This window comes from Artemia sp. Qi Xiang Cuo, chromosome 5 (assembly GCF_049724085.1).
Source record: "Artemia sp. Qi Xiang Cuo chromosome 5, ASM4972408v1, whole genome shotgun sequence".
NCBI lineage: Eukaryota > Metazoa > Arthropoda > Branchiopoda > Anostraca > Artemiidae > Artemia > Artemia sp. Qi Xiang Cuo.
The window spans coordinates 70426700-70447266 of NC_142798.1; the positions used below are offsets into that span (position 1 = coordinate 70426700).

Below are 20567 nucleotides of genomic sequence, written 5' to 3' on the forward strand. Positions count from 1 at the left end.
GAAAACTCAGAATTAAAGTGGAACTTTTTATATTCAGAAGAGAACTTGAACTTTTCTTCATTCTTTGAGAAAACTCGGAATGAAAGTGGAACTCTTTATCTTCATGGCGAATATTCAAAATCATAGTTTAACTTTTTTTTCTTTGAGAAAATTCAGAAGAGAACTTGAACTTTTCTTAATTTTATTGAGAAAACTCAGAATTAAAGTGGAACTCTTTATCTTCATGGTGAATATTCACAAAAATAGTATAGCTTTTTTCTATCTTTAATAAGAAATTTAGAACAGAACTTTAATTTTTTTTTATCTCTTTGAGAAAAATCAGAACTGAAGTGGAATCTTTTTATTTTATCTGGAAAAAATAAAATTGGTCTGTAACTTATTTCTTTTCATCTAGAAAATTCAGGAAAGAACTTGAACTTTCCTTCACTTTATTGAGAAAACTCAGAATTAAAGTGGAACTTTTTATCTTCAGAAGAGAACTTCGACTTTTCTTCACTTCTTTGAGAAAACTCAGAATTAAAGTGGCACTCTTTATCTTCATGGCGAATATTCACAGTCATAGTATAACTTTTTTCTTTTTTTTCTTTGATAAAATTCAGAAGAGAACTTGAACTTTTCTTTACTTTATTGAGAAAACTCAGAACTAAAGTGGAACTTTTTATCTTCAGAAGAGAACTTGAACTTTTCTTCACTTCTTTGAAAAAACTCAGAATTAAAGTGGGACTCTTTATCTTAATGGCGAATATTCACAATCAGAGTATAACTTTTTTCTATCTCTAATAAGAAATTTAGAACAGAACTTTAAATTTTTTCTACTCTTTGAGAAAAGTGAAGTGGAATCTTTTTATTTTCTGTGGAAAAATATAGAATTGATCTGTAACCTATTTCTTTTCATTGAGAAGATTCAGAAGAGAATTTGAACTTTTCTTCAGTTTATTGGGAAAACTTAAAATCAAAGTAGAAATACTCATCTTCATGGCGAATATTCACAATCAAAGCACTACTTTCTTCTATTTTCTGTGGAAAAATATGGAATAGAACTTTAAATTTGTTATGTATTTGAGAAAATTAAGAACTGAAGTGGAAGCTTTTTTACTTTCATTGGAAGAAATTAGAAATTGAACTGTAAATTTTTTCTTTTCATTGCGAAACTTCAACAAAGCAGTTCGACTTTTCTTTCCGGCTCTGAAGAACCTCGGAATCACAGAGTGACTCTATAGTCAAGGCAGTGTCTCACAATCATATTATAACTTTTTCAGACTCTTATTAAACTCTAAGAGCCGAACTTTAAATTTTTTTTCATCTGATTGAGAAAAATCAGAATAAAATTTAAATCTTTTTATTTTCTTTGGAAAAAAATAGAGTTTGTGCTTAGCCTGGTTATCTTTAACGAAAGGATTCGGACTAGAATTTAAAATCATCGCAATTTCGTTGAAAAAAACATAAAATTGAATTGGAGATCTTTTTATTCAAGAAGAATATTCAAAATCAAAGTATAACTTTTTTCTATTTTTTATAGAAAAATCTAGAACAGAACTTGAAATTTTTTCACCTCTTAGAAAAATCAGAACTGAAATGGAAGCCTTGTTTTATTTTCTTTGGAGAAAATTAGAATTAAACTGTAACTTTTTTCTTTTCATTGAGAAATTTTCCAAAGAGAACTTGAACTTTTCTTCACTTCTTTGAGAAAACTCGGAATTAAAGCTGAACTCTTTATCTTCTTGGCAAATATTCTCAATCAGTATAACTTATATTTTTTCAGTATAAAGTATAACTTTTTTCTATCTTTTACGAGAAATTTAGAACAGAACTTTATATTTTTTTCACCTCTTTGAGAAAAATCAGAGCTGCAGTGGAACCGTTTTATTTTCTCTAGAAAAAAATTAGAATTGATCTGTAACTTATTATTTTCTTTAATAAAATTCAGAAGAGAACTTGAACTTTTCTTCACTTTATTGAGAAAACTCAGAATTAAATTAGAACTTTTTATCTTCAGAAGAGAACTTAATCTTTTCTTCAATTTGTTGAGAAAACTTAGAATTAAAGTGGAACTCTTTATCTTCATGGAGAATATTCACAATCAAAGTATAACTTTTTTCTATTTTTTATAGAAAAATCTAGAACAGAACTTGAATTTTTTTCACCTCTGAGAAAAATCAAACCTGAAGTGGAAGCCTTTTTTTATTTTCTTATGATTAAATTAAAATTTATTTGTAAACATTTTCTTTTCATTGAGAAATTTCAGAAGAGAACTTGAACATTTTTTTCCTTCTTTGAGAAAAATCTGAATTAAAATGGTTCTATTTATGTTCAGAGAGAATATTGACAATCAGTATAACTTTTATATTTTTTCAGTATAAAGTATAACTTTTTGCTATTTTAATGATGAATATAGAAGAAAACGTTAAATTTTCTTCATCTCTTTGAGAAAAATCAGAAGTGATGTGGAATCTTTTTATATTCTCTAGAAAGAATTAGAAACGATAAGTAGCTTATTTTTTTCTTTGAAAAAATTCAGAACAGAACTTGAACTTTTCTTCCCTTTATTGAGAAAACTCAGAATTAAAGTAGAACTTTTTATCTTCAGAAGAGAACTTGCAATTTTCTTCACTTCTTTCAGAAAAGTCAGAAATAAAGTGGAGCTCGTTTTCTTTATGGCGATTATTCACAATCATAGTATAACTTTTTTGTTTTTTTTTCTTTGATAAAATACAAAAGAGAACTTGAGATTTTCTTCACTTTACTGAGAAAAATCAGAACTAAAGTGGAACTTTTTATCTTCCTAAGAAAACTTGAACTTTTCTTCACTTCTTTTAGAAAACTCAAAATTAAAGTGGAAATCTTTATCTTCATGGCGAAAATTCACAATCATAGCGTAACTTTTTTCTATCTTTAATAAGAAATTTAGAACAGAACTTAAAATTTTTTTTTCATCTCTTTGAGAAAAATCAGAACTGAAGTGGAATCTTTTTATTTTCTCTGGAAAAAACAGAATTGATCTGCATCTCATTTCTTTTCATTGAGAAAATCAGAAGAGAACTTGAACTTTTCTTAACCTTGTTGAGAAAACTTAGAATCAAAGTGGAACTTTTTATCTTCATGACGAATATTCACAATCAAAGTATAACTTTTTTCTATCTTCCATGGAAAAATTTAGAACAGAACTTTAAATTTTTTATGCCTTTGAGAAAATTAAGAATTGATCTGTAACTTATTTCTTTTCATTGAGAAAATTCAGAAGAGATTAATAAAATCACATCACATAAAGAAAGAAAAACGAGCAAAAATGGGGTTTTTATAGGCCAAATGAAAATACTGAAAAAACAAAGCGAATATTTCGAGAGTACAAACGCCTCTCTTCTTCAGCGCAAAACGAAATAATGAGACCAAGGAAAGTGCCGAGGAAAAAACAACAACAAAAAACAAACACGGAAAGTCAATGTGAAAAGAACCAAAAAACCAAAGAAAAAACCAAAAACTTAAAAGATGAATAAAATTCAATAAAAGCCAAAAATTAAAAGAATTAAAACCAAATACCTAACAACCATAAATGCGAGTTATTCGCCAATATCCGTGATTTGCACAAAATCCAAAAAAATATGAACTGCCATCGACGGATACTAGCGAACAACTGACAAAGAAAAGGAAACAATTCATTCACTCAAGAAACAAAACGAACCAGCAATTAAATAATTTGGAGAACTTTGTCATTTTATTTCGGATTTTAATTAATGTATTTCTTGCAGACACCCTTTGAGACCTAAGGGGTTGTTCACGTGTTTGATTAGATGACTGGGAAAGTGGTTAAAGGTTTATTTCAGGGATTACTAAAGTATCGGCTTCTCTTTTGAGAAAACCGAAATATGACTCGTTTATTCTTACATCACCGGAATCTCTGTTTAAAGCTAGACCTAAATGTTGGTTTTTATAAATTTCAACAGCTTCTCTGTTATGCTGGACAATACCTTTATCATGCGAAATAAGGCTAGCTTTATTAAACAAAATGGTACGGTCTGGTTTTTCAAAAAAGTGCACTGCAACGGCAGAGTCAAAGTTGTCTGTTTTTTTCCGCTCTTTAAGTGTATTATTAATTGAAATAGAGTGCTGAGTTAATCTATCCATGATTCACTGATCAGCTCTTCCGATGTACCTAAGAACACACGAACAATGAATTCTGTAGACACCGGAGTTTTCACCTATCGGGATAGGGTCTTTACCTTGATAAATTTGTTTTTTCAGTATTTTCATTTGGCCTATAAAAACCCCATTTTTGCTCGTTTTCTTTCTTTATGTGATGTCAGGCCAATGTGGTTTAAGAAATTATCTAAAATCACATATATTTTAAACGTGATTCTTCATAGTTCTGAAAACTGAAACCCAACTTTATTAAAAAAATTAAATATTATTAATAAAATCAGACATATTTTAACTGGGGATGTTCGTATTTCTGAAAATTAAAACCCAACATAATTAAAAAAAAACAAATATCTTTCATAAATCTACATGTATCCTAAACATGGATCACTGAGTACCTAAAAGCTAAAACCCAACTCCACTAGAAACTCAAATACTATTAGTGCGATCATATATTTTTCAGAAGTGGATGTCCATATCTCTGAAAACTAAAACCCAACTCTATTAAAAAAAAAGTCGTAAAGTAATGTTGGGAGTGAAAAAAGATGAGTATTTTAACTTGTAAAACAGGTTTAGGAGGAATATTAAGAAAAGAACTTGATCTGAAATAATATAATAATGTCTTTTGAAAAGTATTTCTTGGTGTTGGGGTATGCAAAAAGTTGTAAAGTAATGTTGGGGATGAAAAAGATAAGTATTTCAACTTGTAAAACAGGTTTAAGAGGAATATTAAGAAAAGAACTTGTTCTGAAATAATATAATAAAGCCATTGAAAAGTATTGCTTGGTGTTGGGGTATGTAAAAAGTCGTAAAGTAATGTTAGGAGTGAAAAAAAGATTACCAAAACTCCTTGAAAATACTAATAATATAAGGTAAAATGTTGCTATTGTAGCTAGTTTAGAAGGAAAATACTCCATCAAGGCTACCAAAACCCTTAAAAATACTAATAGTATATGGTAAAATGTTGCTATTGTAGCTAGTTTAGAAGGAAAATGCTCCATCAAGGCTACCAAAAACCCTTGAAAATATTAATAATATAGGGTAAAATGTTGCTATTGTAGCTAGTTTAGAAGGAGAGTGTTCCATCAAGGCTACCAAAAACCAAATAAATAAAAACCAAAACCCTACTGCGTCACTGGCGCTTAATTCAAAACGAATAATTTTACAAATATTTTCTTTTCCAGTTCTTACAGCATTGAAAATAAAAAATGAAATTACAGTGAAATAAATTCTTGAACTGATGGATCTTTCAACAATTAACATCATTATGCATCAAATAATCAATTTGATGTTTTTTATACTTTCAAAGACTGTTCAAGACGCATATAGTTTTCAGTAAAGAACAATGACGCAGTAGATTTTAGAATTTTACAGTGAGAGAAGGAGGTGATACCCAAACTCTTGTTTGTAGTGATTTTTGTTCGTTTCAAGCTTGATTGCATATTCAATTTAAGTTTCCCCCGTTTTAAGATTTATTGATTAATTTACATTAATATCTATTGTATGTTTGTTTGCATTGATAGTTTATTTAATTTCTGTTCGTTTTAAGTTTCATTTATACTTCAAAAGGAAATTTTTTTTCTCGTTTTAAGCTTGATTTTCATATTCAATCTAATCATTACTCGCTTTAAGATCTATTTATTCATTTATATTTTTACTTATTGTATGTTTTTTGCTATGATTGTTTATTTAATTTCTGTTCGTTTTGGGTTTCATTTATTCTTTAATAGTAATTTCTGGTCGTTTTGAGTTTGGATTTTAACATGTATTTGCATCTGCTGAGCTTAAGTTTAAAATGGCCTTCACTTTTGTTTGAAAAACTTATTTTTCGGAATTTTTTTATTTTAATTAATTTTTGTTCGTTTTGATTGCAAAAAGTTCCAAGTTTTTAAAAATTTCTTATTTCAAAATCAAACTTAAAAAAAAAAAAATCAAATGTTCATCAAAGTATCAAAACTGGTAGCAAAGTAACAATATCAAAGTGAAAAAATGGGTTTGTGTCAACCTTGGAATTTTTTTTACCTAAAGTTTGACATATTTTTAACAAAATGGCTATCTCAAAATGTTTATCGGATGGGTTCGGGGAAAAATGGCATGGGGGGGGGGCTAATTAACTTTCGGTCTCTTTTGACTCTTTAAAAGTGAACCAGAACTTTCTTTTTTTAATCAATTGAGCCCTCTTTGAAGTTTACACGATAATCCCTTCTATAAGAACCATTTGTATCCCCAGAGTATAACTTACAACGCCTGTCCCTGGACCCTGGGAGGAGGGGCTGTATCGACCCCGGAGTTTTACTATCTGATGATTGAACTATTTTTAACAAAATGGTCACCTCAAATTTTTATCGGATGGGTTTATCCATCCGATAAACCCAAAGGCGTGGAGAGCGGGAGGAACTAGTTGCCCTCTGACCTTTTTTCACTCTGAAAAAATGAACTATAACTTTAATTTCCATTCAAATGAATCCTCCCTGAAATTTATACGAACATGCTTCATAAGAACCACATACGGCCCCAGGACATAGCTTACAATGCCTCCCCCCCAGCCATGGGGGGTTGTGTCGACACCGGAATTTTTTTATCTGACCTTTAAACTATTTTGAAAAAATGGCTCTCTCAAAGTTCTTATCGGATGGGTTTTAGGAAAATACGGCATGGAGAGGGGGCTAGTTGCCCCCCGACGTCTTTTTGAACCATATATGCCCCCAATGCCTGCCCCGGGCCCTGGGGGGGGGGGGTTGTGCCGACACAGAAGTTTTTCTTATCTGACCTTTGAACTATTTTTAACGAAATGGCCATACGAAAAGGATTTTTGCTATATGGTCTTTGAACTATTTTTAACAAAATGGCTACCTCAAATTTTTTTTATCAGATGTATTTGGGGAAAAAGGGCTTGGAGGGCTAGTTGCCCTCCGATCACTTTTGACTCTTAAAAAGGGAAGTTGAATTCTCGATTTCCAATCGAATGAGCCCCTTTTGAAGTTTATACGACGACCCCTTCTATACGAAGTGCTTCTGGAAAAAAAATGAAGTGTGGGGGAGGCTAGCTGACCTCCAATCACTTTTGACTCTTAAAAAGCGATTTACAACTTTCAATTTCCAATCAAATAATTCTCTATGAAGTTTCTACGAGCATCCCTTCCATAACAACCACATATGCCCCCAGGGCCTAACTTACAACGCCTACCCCCGGGCCCTGGGGGGCTGTGTCGACACCAGAGTTTTTTGTTATCTGAACTTTGAACCATTTAAAAAAAAAAATGTCTATCTCGTCAATGTCAAGGAATGATGAAGGGGGAGTCAGAGGGTGTCGAAGTGCATTAATGGTGTTGGCAATGTGGCGTGAATTGGTTGGAGTAACACGTTCCTGCAATGAAATGTCGAGTTCCCGCTGTTCACAAATAAAAAACTGTTTAATTTCGATTCATGAACTTATTTTCGCTGGGAAAAGTTGAAAATGTCCTAGAGGGGAGAGGTGGGTAATGTCGCAGTGATGTGGGAGTGTTTTCAAGGTTATCATGAATGACTTGGGTTGCGATAAGCTTAAATCAGCGGATTGAGGCATAATTTTTAACAAAAAATGTCTGAAAAAATGTCTTAGGAATGATGAATGGGGATGTAAGGAGGTGCCGCAGAGCAGTAATGATTTGTTAGTGTTGCGTGAATGGCTTGGAGTAACACGTTCTAGCAATGAAATGGGGAGGGGGACTGGTGCCACGTGGATGACGGGGGGGGGGGGGTGGTTGTCTAATGTCACGGTGCTGTGGGAGTGTTTTGAAGGTTATCATGATTGGCTTGGGTTGCGATAAGCTTGAATCAATAGGTTGAATGTATAAGTGTTAACAAAAATGCCTGAAAAACATTTTAGGAAAAGATGTGATGTCACAGGGGTGTCGCAGAGTAGTAATAGTGTGGTACAGTGCCAGGAATCGCTGGTAAATAACAGCAATCAAAATATATCCATTGAGGGTGTTCAAACATTACAAGACGCTTAAAACATTGATGACAGGTGTCGCAATGTGCCACAAAGCAGTAATGTCATGGTAATGTTGCCGTAGTTTGCATACCGGGGCCATTTCTCTAAGAAAACAAACAAAAATAGAAATGACTAAATATGAAGAGTTTATTAAGTATTTCAGCTAGTTTATACTAAGTTTTGTAATAAAGGTCCGTTTCTCTAAGAAAAGACACGAAAATAGAAAAAAAGTTTTAAGTTTTGCTTGATTACCTACATTATATGATTAAAATGAGTAATTTGCGAACTATTTCAGTTATTTAATACTAGGTTTTGTAATAATGGTCCGTTTCTCTAAGAAAACACACAAACCTAGAAAAATGTATTAAATTTTTCGTGATTACCCGCGCGATATGACTAAAATGAAGAATTTATGAGCTATTTTAGTTAGTTAAGATTAATTTTTCTAGTAATGGACCATTTTCCTAAGAAAAGACATAACAACAAGCTCGCTCTCCCTGAAATTAGCTGTTTGGACCCCAACTTTCTATAATACACAGTTCTTTTGGTAAATATTACAATAAGCCTTTTTTCACGTTTTAGAACAAATAAACACGCATCCGTGATCTTTCTTCATGCAAAAAATACCAAATTCCACATTTTTGCAGATAGGAGCTCGAATCCTATTCAGTAAAGTTCTCTGATACGCTGAAACTGATGGTGTAATTTGCATTAAGATTCTAAGACTTTTAGGGGGTGTTTTCCCGTTTTTTCGAAAATAGTGCAAATTTTCTAAGGCTCATAACTTTTGATGAGTAAGACTAAACTTGATGAAACTTAAATATTTAAAATCAGCATAAAAATTCAATTCTTTTGATTTTCTATTAAAATTCCGTTTCTTAGAGTTTCGGTTACTATTGAGACGAGACGCTCTTATTTTACAGTTCGTTACCACGACCTGTTTGAAAAGCGGTAGTGATTAATATATTTGCATAGAGTATTGAATGAGGAATTGCATTACATTTTTCTTTTGTTACTAAAGTGTTGAGCTCAAATTAAATTTTAAAAAACGCCATTTTTTCACCCGATAGCAAGAAAAATTGGGGGGGGGGGGCTGTCTTAAAGTTCTCGCTAAATTTTCCTTATTAAAATTCAATGACTTTTGTGTTTGAGCAGTCTTCCTTAAAGAATTATGACAAAAAGTCAAACTTTAGCGTAAAGAGAGAGGGCCAACGAAGGGGCAGCACCTCTTTCCCACATATAGGGATTAATGTATTTTAGTTTTAAGTTTTATTGCTGTTCCTTGATTTCAGTCGTAAAAAAACTTGTTTTTAAGTGCATGTATCATTTAAGTGTTTGTTGATGATGGCTGATGCAAGTTCATTATATTTCTGCTTTTTATGATGATTGCCGATGTAAGTTTATTATATTTTTGCTCTTTTTGTGGTCATGGCCGTATTTTTGGCTTTAATACACTTATCTATATATCTATCTATAAATCGTTTTCAGTAAAACACAAATAACGTGGTAAGCTTTAGACTTTTACAGTTAGGAGAGAAGGAAAGGCCAAAATCTTGTTTATAGTGTTTTTTGTTGGTTTTAAATTGGATTTGAATACTCAATTTAAGTTTTTATTCGTTTTAAGATTTTTTTGATCATTTATAGTAGTACCTGTTGCAGGCGTGGATCTAGGGCATTTTTTGGGGGGGGGGGCAATGTGACAAGGACACCAATGAGCAAAATCTTGAGGAGGGGAATAATGTGACAAAGGTGCCAATAATTGACCGAATTGATAAATTTATTTAAAAAAAAAGAGTGAAAAAAGGAAAAAAACAGCGAAAGAGGGATGCCAGGGTTGCTGAAATGCACTGATTATCGTAAATCTAACAGGCCTGATCTTTTTCCTACTTGCCATACACTTGTAGAGACAACAGAAGCTTGCCAGATCTATGTATTTGTACCAGATATGGCAAAACCGTCCTGAAAATGAACAAAGGAATCTCTAGCGACTTGTTTTACCACAGCTGAATTATTCAGCAACTGTAAAATAGCTTTGAGTCAATTTTTCTTTTCTTGAACTTTCCTCTTATTTCTCAAAAAAAATTGCCGTTGTTTTTAGATTTTACCTTTGCATTGAAAAATTTAAAATTTGTATTCAAAAAGCTAAAAAACAAATACAACTAAAAAAAAGAAAAGAAAATGGAAACAACAATCTCGTCAAATTCAGATAGAAAAATTAGGTACCGCATGCATCACAAACTATACCAATATCAGTAACATCCTTGCATTAAAGTGATCCGTAGAACATCTCGGTACCGAAAATCGGTTGTTCGTCTTCTGCCAACTTGGTTGATGTTTTTGAGCGGGAAAAAGATCTCTTTGCCCTACAAAAATAAACCAACAAAATGCAAAATAGAGACAGTAGTTTTTAAATAAAAAAAAGGCAGTAAAGTGAATAATAGAAAAAATGGCAAATATTTCAGACCGATTTTCATCCTTACGCAAAACTACAAAATGATAAGAGAAAAAACCGACAAGGTAACAAGGTAAAAATTTAAGCAATTAATAAACCAAGATTAAAGTAACAACCAAAAAGAAAAAGTACAATTACATGTCTCCCCTATTTCCAACACTGTTTGTTTTAAGGACTTGGTCGACACTGGCCCATTTAATTATTATTTAATTATTATAGCCCATTTAATCTGTCATTTAAATATTCTTACGCCAACTAATCACAGAGATTGAATTATCACAGTCTAATAAAACGAATAACACACAACCTATTACTTATCAATCAATCAATCATTTATTACCCACAACTACAAGACAGCAAGTAGTACAAGTGGAGTATAAACATAATAATAAAAAAGAAAAACAAAAAAGAACTCAACAAACACTAGCAATTAAATTAAGAAAAGAACTGTAAAAGACCGTGGTCAGGGCCAATCTTACAAAATGCATCTGCCGATAGCTTTTTGTGTAGGTCACCAAACTTTTGAGTTACATCCGTAACATAGGAGTTATTAACTACATACCGATTTTTAGTCCATGGCAGCAGAGAACGAAGAAATTTGTAAAATTTGAAATATTTAACTTTAATCTTTTTTAAATCCTTTAGAACAGAATGAACACCCGAAAAATAAAGCACAGAATGATCAGAAAAAGTCGAGAATAAGCGCCCAAGAGCTCTTCTGTTATATTTTCCACGGTTTGCTACAATTTTTGAATAACTGAGCTGAATATTTCTTACTGAATCAGCAACAATCTGTTTACGAAACAGAGCTAGAGAATTAGAAACAGTAATACCAAGCCACCGAAAGGAAGAGACAGAAAGTATAGAAAATTCATTACATACCAGAGGAGTAGAAGAACACAGATTATAAGATAAGAATTAACACTTGTCAAGATTCAGGGATAGACCAATATTTAGGAAAGACTGAGAAAAAAGGAAACCATCGCAGAAAGAGCAGACTTAATACGACTAATCAACAGAATGTCATCAGCATAGGCAATGTAAGAAATATCAGTAGAACCAGAAAAATTAGTGCCTGTGATCTTTTCCAGAACAGTAGAAATACAAATTTTGAACAGGGTTGGTGATAAAACACCTCCCTGCCTAACACCACGAAGCACTTTAATAGTTGTTTCTGGAGAAGATTTCAGGCGGAGGGAAGAATTATAATATTAAAACCGTGGAAGGTAAATAAACGAAAAATTATCCCAAAAAAAAGCCAATGAAAAGAAAAGCTGATTATGAACAACAGAGTCAAAATCCTTTAATATATCAAGTGTGCAAAAGTATACGCCTCTACCCTTAGAAGGACTGGAAAGTAGAATAGACGAAAGGGAACGATGAACTTGTTGGCATCCCATAGCAGATCTAAAACCAAGTTGATTTTCACCAAAGAAAGAAATATTTCGAGTTAGATTAGGTAAAAGAATATACTCGAAGACCTTGCTGATATTGCAAGAAACAGAAACTGGACGGTAAGAAGAGCAATCTGTTGGCGGTTTACCTATATGGTTTACTATATGGTCAGTCAAACAAGTTCTGAAAACTATTCCTAGATAATTCCCCTGGAAAGCTTTCCCTAAAAACTATTCTTCTAGAAAACATATAGCACATTTTCCTCAGCCTATTCAAGCGGCTACTTTTCAGAGCCATATTTGACTGCTATCATTACCGTAGCTTCTAACATACTAACCTTAATTTCGAACATACTAACCTTAATTTCTAACATACTAATCTTAATTTTCCTATTCTTCAATCTCATTTAAACTGTTAAAAAAAAAAAAAAAAAAAAAAAAAACGCCCAATACCTTCGCTATACTAGTTTTTACATCTTGACCGTATCCGCAATCTTTGCAAATAGTGCTACCTAGATAAGTCGTCATCACAATCTGTTAGAATATTTTTGGAACAGTTTATCGGAAAAAATACGTGAATAAAAATGGCTTTTATCTTCTTGAAACTAAATATCATTTTTTTTTCATATCACTAGTCATAAAATTGCAATACTTTATGACTGAACCCAAAATTGGAAACTGAACCCAATGAATCGAACCTATTCAACACTTCAGATGTGTTGGACAAACGTCTAAGCCATTATATTTGTCTAATTGACCTTATTTTTCCTGGAGATTCCATGCGAATTAAAAAGATATTAAGTTAAAAAACAGTTTTTCAACGTTTTTCAAAGAACATTGAAGAAAGACAAAAAAGAACACAACGAACAGAAATTAAACTTACGAAAGAAAATGAAAACAACAACAAAACAAATACAAATTATTTTTACTATAAGAGCCAAACCCAAAACGAAACGAAATTATAATTAACGATGAAATTCAAAGTTAAAAAGAACAAAAATTACCAGAAATAAGAATAGGACTGCCGGTCATATGCAGCCCCATACATACTAAAGCATCATTTGCGCCAGGAGTTTTCGTGGTACGAGTGGCAGTATTAATATCCGAGTAGTCATATGGTAGAAGTAGGGGTAGTAGCAGCAGTAGTTATGGTAGGAATTGTTTGTAGCATTAGCAGGGTTGATACTTTTCTCAAAGCAAAATTTTGTTCTGTGGGTTGGATGCTTTCTGCGAAGCAAAGTCTCCTTCTGTTTCGTGCTCTAACCTAATTAATCAATTAAATAACTAATTTGACGATGAAACCAATTTTAAAAATTAAGATTTAATCATAATTTAGGACCACTACCTAGTTGATTCCCGAATAACCGCGATTCGATAGAGATGCAGCGTATCCATTGGCACTAAGTAGAGTGGGATGAGAGGGGCCAATTAACAGGGCCCAACTTTCGGCCCACTAGCTACAAAGACTCAAAATGCTTGCACTATTCTGATTTCAAAAAGCGTAACATATCCACTCTTCTATTGAAGAAGTAGTCGCAGCGAAATGTCACAAAGTGACAGTTGCAGTAGGACTGGTTGCTTTCTGTAACTTACTTTGACTTAAGTCTTTTCCAGCATAGATAGATTCTATTCACTGCCTCCAAGCTTTTTAGTCTTGAGCCAGTATGGGGGCGTTATCTGGGAGCACGTTTAGCAGGTCAAAATCCAGTTGAAGCTGTCCTTCCATTTAGACCGAGGCTTCCCTTGCGGTCACTTCCATCCGTTGGCTGGAGGCTCAAAGTCGAGCGCAATTCTCGCAGGCATAAAACCCATTTAAACCCATATTAAAACCTATTAAACCCAATTACAACCCATAAAACATTAAATAGACATAAATTAAAGCTTTCGAGAAAAGATAAACCGGATGAAGCTAATCAACTAAAAAAAAAAAAAACTGAAGAGAGAAATTCGCAAACTACATGATCCTACAGCAAAAATGAGGTCGAAGAATTGATAATAATGGACCCAACAAAAATTATATCCCGAGGTTAGAAAGTTGTGTGACAGGACACTTCACCTGGTTAATTTCAACCTATCCGATCGTCCTAAAGTTACCGTCAATAACCTTAACAGATTCCTCGATTCCTTGGAAGGCTTTGCCATCCAGCAATGTGTCATCAATTACCACTGATGATATTCCCCCCTTTACTCCTGCATTCCCCCTTTGAAAATCAAAAGAAAACAAGAAACTAAGAAAACAAGCGGTCTGGCCTGTGTATTCCATTTCCTCTGATCAGTGTTTTCCTTTCAAACCCCTTGTTTCTCCTTTTCAATGAGATTACAGAGGATGGACAATTTCCACAATTATGGAAGCGGGATTTCATAGCCCCCTTTAAAAATAAAGACACAAACCCTTGTTTTGAAGGTGTTCACCGTATATCTCTCATTCCAATATCTTTTTTTTTACTTTCTTTTTACTTGTTTTTGTGCTTTTGTCCTTTTTTGGTTTTTTTTTTACCTTTAAAAATGAATTCAGCCCTTCAAAGCTTGTGATAGGGATTTTTCGAAATACATGTCTTGCCATCTTTCTCCGTTAAAACGAGCAAAAGAACCAGAGACTGAAACGTCGATTTGAAGCCCTATGCACCATGTACCATCAATGACTCTGGAGGATCTTTATCCTTTAATCCAGAAGTCAAAACCAGCCGAATAGCCGGTTGCCGAGAGCGGTAGCCGATTAGTCAGAGATAGGAGTTCGGTGTTTGACAAAACGTCATGCCACTTAAGCCTCTCAGTTCTCCTGATGTTCGTCGTTTGCACTATATCAATTTAATGATTGATGAAGCTCATGTCAAGTGTCACTTCTACAAAAAAAGGACTGATACCACAGTCACATTGTAGATCTTCATTTTGATTTTATGGCTGATGCTCGGCTCTGATCAGACTATGTGACTCAGGCAAGCCATGATTGACGATGTCTTCGCTAGAGGTGATTGGAGTTCTTCCTCGATTGAACCGTCACAGGCTATTATGGAGTCAAGGTATGTACATGATCTAACAATTTTTACTGGGTGATCAGCTACCACAAACAATGAAATGCTAAGCGACGAATCATTTGCCTTACCGTGTTAGCAAAACAAAATAAAAAGCGTTATGTTAATTTAGCATTTAAAAATAATTTCAATTGAACAATACAATTGGTTTATTACTGCAATTCGTTTTAAAAGTTAGCATTTATCATTTATAGTTATTTCCTAAATGGTACGAAATGTTTATATCTACAAAACTAGGAGAAACGGGGGGGGGGGTGGGCCCCCCCCCGTTGACCCTTTAATCATATAGACTACCAATCCTTGCATCAATAGAAACAATTGTGGCATGAATAGTAATGGTAGGAACTAGAAGCAGGGAGTATAGGAGCACTATTTCAACTAGGAGAAGCCATGCCGTAGAACTACTTGGAGCATCGTTAGAAGGGGATTTATGTTTGGTGTTAAATAATATAGCTTGGGTTTTTTTCGTATCACAGATGAGTTTATTATTTGAGGCCCAATCAATTGCCCAAAACGTTTGAGTTTAACCAATCTTGCCGTTAGCTAATAGTGTGTTATTAGCTAAACATTATCTAGTGATTTTCATTAATTAGTTGAGCCTAATCCAGCCGGAGAGGCCAATTTCCTATAGTCAATATCATTCTTCAATAAGAAAGCGGACACTCTCGCCTGACAGAATTTTGTAAAAGACAAGGAAAATTATATATATATATATACATATATATATATATATATATATATATATATATATATATATATATATATATATATATATATATATATATATATATATATATATATATGTATATATATATATATATGGTTGTTTATTTTGGATAATTTTTTTTTACTTCGGAAAAGCAAAAATACTAAATGAATTCTTTTCACGACGTGCAGATGTGCAAAATATATATATATATATATATATATATATATATATATATATATATATATATACGATATCGGTTGCGAATCGATACGATATAAATAGCCGATAAATTCCCCTCTGGGAAAAAAAAACCTTACCTAAAGTTTAAACTCCCCATTCTCTGCCCATATTCATACTCAGATTTTTCTTTCTGGTCTATTATACACCAAAGAACAGCCTCAAAGAACAGTTTTACTACTGATGACGGTCACTGTATATGTGACCGAAATATCTGGTATTTTTGTGAATTTCTATCACTGTTATCATCATCACTGTCTATTAAAAGGATTTTATCCCTATTTGAACTTTTATTTATCCTCAATAATTTACTGTGGTTTCTAAAAATTAGCCCATTTACAAAAATTGTTTGATTTTCTTCAACTCTTGAAACTCTTGAAACTCTTCAAGGAGCATCCCCTCCTAACGGTACGAGTAAAAGTAGTAGGTTTGAATGCTTACTGCAAAGGAAACGTTTTCTGTCGGTTCGATGCAGTGGCGGTTCTGGCCTCTTTTGCGCCCGGGGCAAAACCTTGATTAGCACCCCTATCCCCCTGTCTCCCAAAAATTTTTAAGCCAAATTTTAACAAAATTTTAATTTTTTCATAAAATTCTGTCTACCTACTTTTATTGTCAAGTAATGGTGATGAAGATATGGGAAAAATATCAATTTCGGATTTAATTTGCTTATACTTACTGCCAACTGCATCCTCAACTTCATTTTAATGAAAATAAAATTCGGAAATAACAAAATGATTACAACCGTTAGATAGTTTATGTGAAGTGTTGCATCCCTAAAACTTCTGCACCCGGGTTAAGTCCCCCCTCTGTCCCCCCAAAAACCACCCCTAATTGAATGCTGCCAAATTTCCTGCAATTTGATATTTTTAACTTCGTTTATCAACACAACCAATTTTTTAATGATCATGAGTCAGAATCAGTACAGCATACACATACATATAAATAAAGTTTGTCCCAATTATTATTTTTTTTTGTTTCCTATATGAGTTTGATTAAATGTTTAAAAATGAGTTTCCCGAGAATTAATTATTTGTCCAACATTACCGTTTCAAAATTAACATCTAGACTTCAAAAATCGGTTGACTTCAAACGGTATTTTACGCGATTCTTTTAAAACTAATCATGACTTAAAGCTACTTAAAAAAAAACTCAGGGAAGAAACAAAATAACATTTTGGAAATGTCTCTAATTTACCTAATCTAATAAAGTACCTCTAACCTTCAATAAGGTATTCAAAGCATCTCTAATAAAGTATCTAAATCCTATAATAAAGTAAGTCAATCATAATATCTAAAGCATCTCATTCCTAACAAAACATCTCTAATAAAGTATCTAGAATTTTACCTTCCAGATAAAGAGCCTCTTTGTTTGGTCAGGTAACGCACAAAAGGGTCCTTAGACGGTGACTCAAAAATCTTTGAAACAAAAAGAAAAATATCATATTAATACAAGAAAAAAAAAATAGGAACAAAGACCGAAGGCTTAGGATTAAAGGCAAAGGGTGTGAAAAAAACAACAACAAATAAACAAAACAACTGCAAAAATCACCGATCAAGAAAGGACGAGAGGCTTACTCAAGGCGGGGGGGGGGGGGAATAAAAACCCAACTTAAAGCCACTATTTTCCATCATTCCTCGGATTAAAAGGGATCAATCAAATCCGTGCAGGGAGCATATATGGATTGCTTTCTCCAGCCAAATTTCTTAACAGCATTCCATTTTTTAAGCAGACTATCTCAGCATTTCAGTTGCTTCTTGCTAAGATATTTTTTGGACACTCCCTTCGGTAGTGTAATCAAAATTTACACACAAAGCAATGTCCCGGGAAAGGGCAGACAGAAATTCAAAACAAATACACATACAAAAGCGTTTGTCAAACAAATATTCTGAGATCTCCCCCCCCCCCCGTTGAACTGAATCAGTCACTCTTGTGCGTAAAAATAGTACTACTTAGCTGACATATTTTTTACTGACATATAGTACTACTTAGCTGACACTCTTTGGCTTAGCTGACATATTTGAATTACAAAATCGTTTCTTATATTTTTTTTTATCAAAACACCTTAAACTTCGAACCCTAGAAAAGCAATAGAAAACGACACAAAAGTCTGCCTATAATTTTCTTTTTCAGCTTTTCAGTTTTTTTTTCAGGTTTTTTTTTCAGTTTTTCCTCTTGTTTAGATGGCATATGGTGTGACAGCATTGCCGACGACAGCACTGAAAGCACTCTCTATTTACAACTGAATCAATAAATATACGAAAAAACGTACAAACTTTTTTAATTTTTAATAAAACAATGAAAAAATGTCTTAAAGGAATAAGCGGAATTCAAAGGAATTCGTTGCCTTACTAATTTTTTTTTACCAGTTTTACATACATATGTATCTAAAAATACTTACCCGTTTTTTTACGTATTATTTAAGAGTTTCTAAAAAACAGAACTCCTTTAGACACATATATCTAAAAAACATCAACAAGATTAAATTTTTGACGGTGCATAATCAGGAACTTATTAAAAAAGAAAAAAAAATCACGAAAAAAAAAAAAAATTTAGCTCAGATTAGAGGCAGAATTGAATAGAATACTATTTTTTTGTAATAAATTCGTGAAGCCAGGCCACTAAGAGATTTATGGCCTAATATATCACTAGTCAATCATTTACAGAGGCTTTTTCCCAAGTGCTGAGCCTGTTGAACTTCTTGTTAAAGGAACCAATAAACGAGTTTTCAGTGATCTCTCGGAAGATTATTTCAAATGTAGGCTCAATGTCTCACAAAGCTGTTCTTCAAGTCCTCAGTGCAGGATATCTCTTCTTGTAGGTAAACCGACCGTACCGCATTTTTGCTGTATTGGTTTGAAAAGTAGCTGTACAGGTAGAGATAACTCATCGGAGGGAGGTAAGTCAACGTAAAGGATACCATCCTTAAGAAAACCATTCCAAATCGACGTGCAGCGTCTCACAAAGCTGTTCCTCAAGTACTCGGTGCGGGATGTCTTTTCTGGGAGGTAACCCGACCGCCTTACGTTTTGGAATGATTGCTGTACTAGTTTGATAAACGGTGGTAAAAGTAGAGATAGCTCACCGGAGGGAGGACATGGATATACTTGTAGAAAACTGTCATTGACGCCACATCAATTGTCTCACTTAGAGGCTGTAAAAGCACCCTATTGTGCAACAACTTATCCTTCAGCTATTTTGGATCTCTGAAGGGATGACGCTAGAATTTTAAGAGCATTTTCAAAAAGTGGACATTCATATTTGGTAACAGGCGTTATGTGTGACTACACAAGGAGAATTGAACTAGAGGGTGGCAGGATCGTAAAACGAACAATTACACCCTATTTTCTCTCAGAGAAGGATCTGACCCAAAAGAGGTGTGCGATATAGGAGAGGTTGGAGGAAAAACTAATTCCCAAAAAACGAAGTTTTTCTACTCTCTTGATAGCTTCAGCCTTGAAGATAAAGTCAGGATGACGAGGACGGACCTTCAATCAGGGAGTTAGTAGTTTCTTAGCCTTGGATGCATACTACTCATTCCCACGATGACATTTTTTCTTCAGACGACGTGAAATTCTGCTAACTAAGCAAAATTTGACTAGTGTCAGAACCCCAGAAGCTAGCTTCACTATCAATTTGTCCTCCAAATTACGGAAACGCACAGCAAACGTAAGAAAAGTGTGCAAACGGTGTGAAAAAAAGAAAACAAAGGAAAAAGAATAAAAAAAATACTGAAGTAAAATTAAACTAAAGGAAAAAAATACATTGGCTATAAATATAAACCCATGTAAAATCTGTGCGCTATGAAAAAACATAAAAAATAAAATGACGAAAGACTTTCCAGTTTTGGACAACTGAGCAAAACAAAGGTCTTTAATCTTCCATCTAAATCTGTGCACTATGAAAAAACATAAAAAATTAAAATAAGAGCAAGACAAAGGTCTTTGATCTTCCATGTAAATCTGTACACTATAATAAAAAACATAAAAAATAAAATAACGAAAGACTTTCTGGTTTTAGGCAACTGAGCAAAACAAAGGTCTTTAATCTTCCACGTAAATTTGTGCACTATGAAAAAACATAAAAAATAAAAATAATGAAAGACTTTCCGGTTTTAGACAACTGAGCAAAACAAAGGTCTTTAATCTTCCATGTAAATTTGTGCACTATGAAAAAACATAAAAAATAAAATAATGAAAGACTTTCCGGTTTTACGCAACTGAGCAAAACAAAGTTATTCAATCTTCCATGTAAATCTGTGCACTATGAAAAAACATAAAAATAAAATAATGAAAGACTTTCCAGTTTTACGCAACTGAGCAAAACAAAGTTATTCAATCTTCCATGTAAATTTGTGCACTATGAAAAAACACAAAAAATAAAACAATGAAAGACTTTCCGATTTTAGGCAACTGAGCAAAACAATGGTCTTCAATTTCAGATACAAGGTAGGAACATAGAAACCAAAAAAAAAAAAAAAATAATAATTAGTCGGGACATAGAAAAGGAAGAGAAGTTTGTGTACTCTGGCGAAATGAGCCCGAAAAAACGTTAATTAATGCTGCGGTGATACTCAGATAAATGTTCAAGTGTATATTTTAGAAGCAGTTTATTACTACTACCATATGACTATTAC

The 20567-nt window shown here is 33.1% G+C and overlaps 1 protein-coding gene across 4 annotated transcripts in view; it reads right to left on the reverse strand.

The window, feature by feature from the left end:
- Positions 1-10311: 10311 nt before the first annotated feature.
- Positions 10312-20567, reverse strand: part of LOC148952462 (uncharacterized) — a 172973-nt gene continuing 162717 nt past the window's right edge. For all 4 annotated transcript variants that reach the window (XM_089088962.1, XM_089088963.1, XM_089088965.1 and 1 more), the window contains 2 exons: positions 17279-17349; positions 10312-10473 (listed from right to left, as the gene is read on the reverse strand). In XM_089088962.1, the coding sequence (XP_088945088.1) occupies positions 10377-10473; positions 17279-17349 (168 nt within the window). In that variant the 3' untranslated portion in view covers positions 10312-10376. The remainder of the gene's footprint in view (positions 10474-17278; positions 17350-20567) is intronic.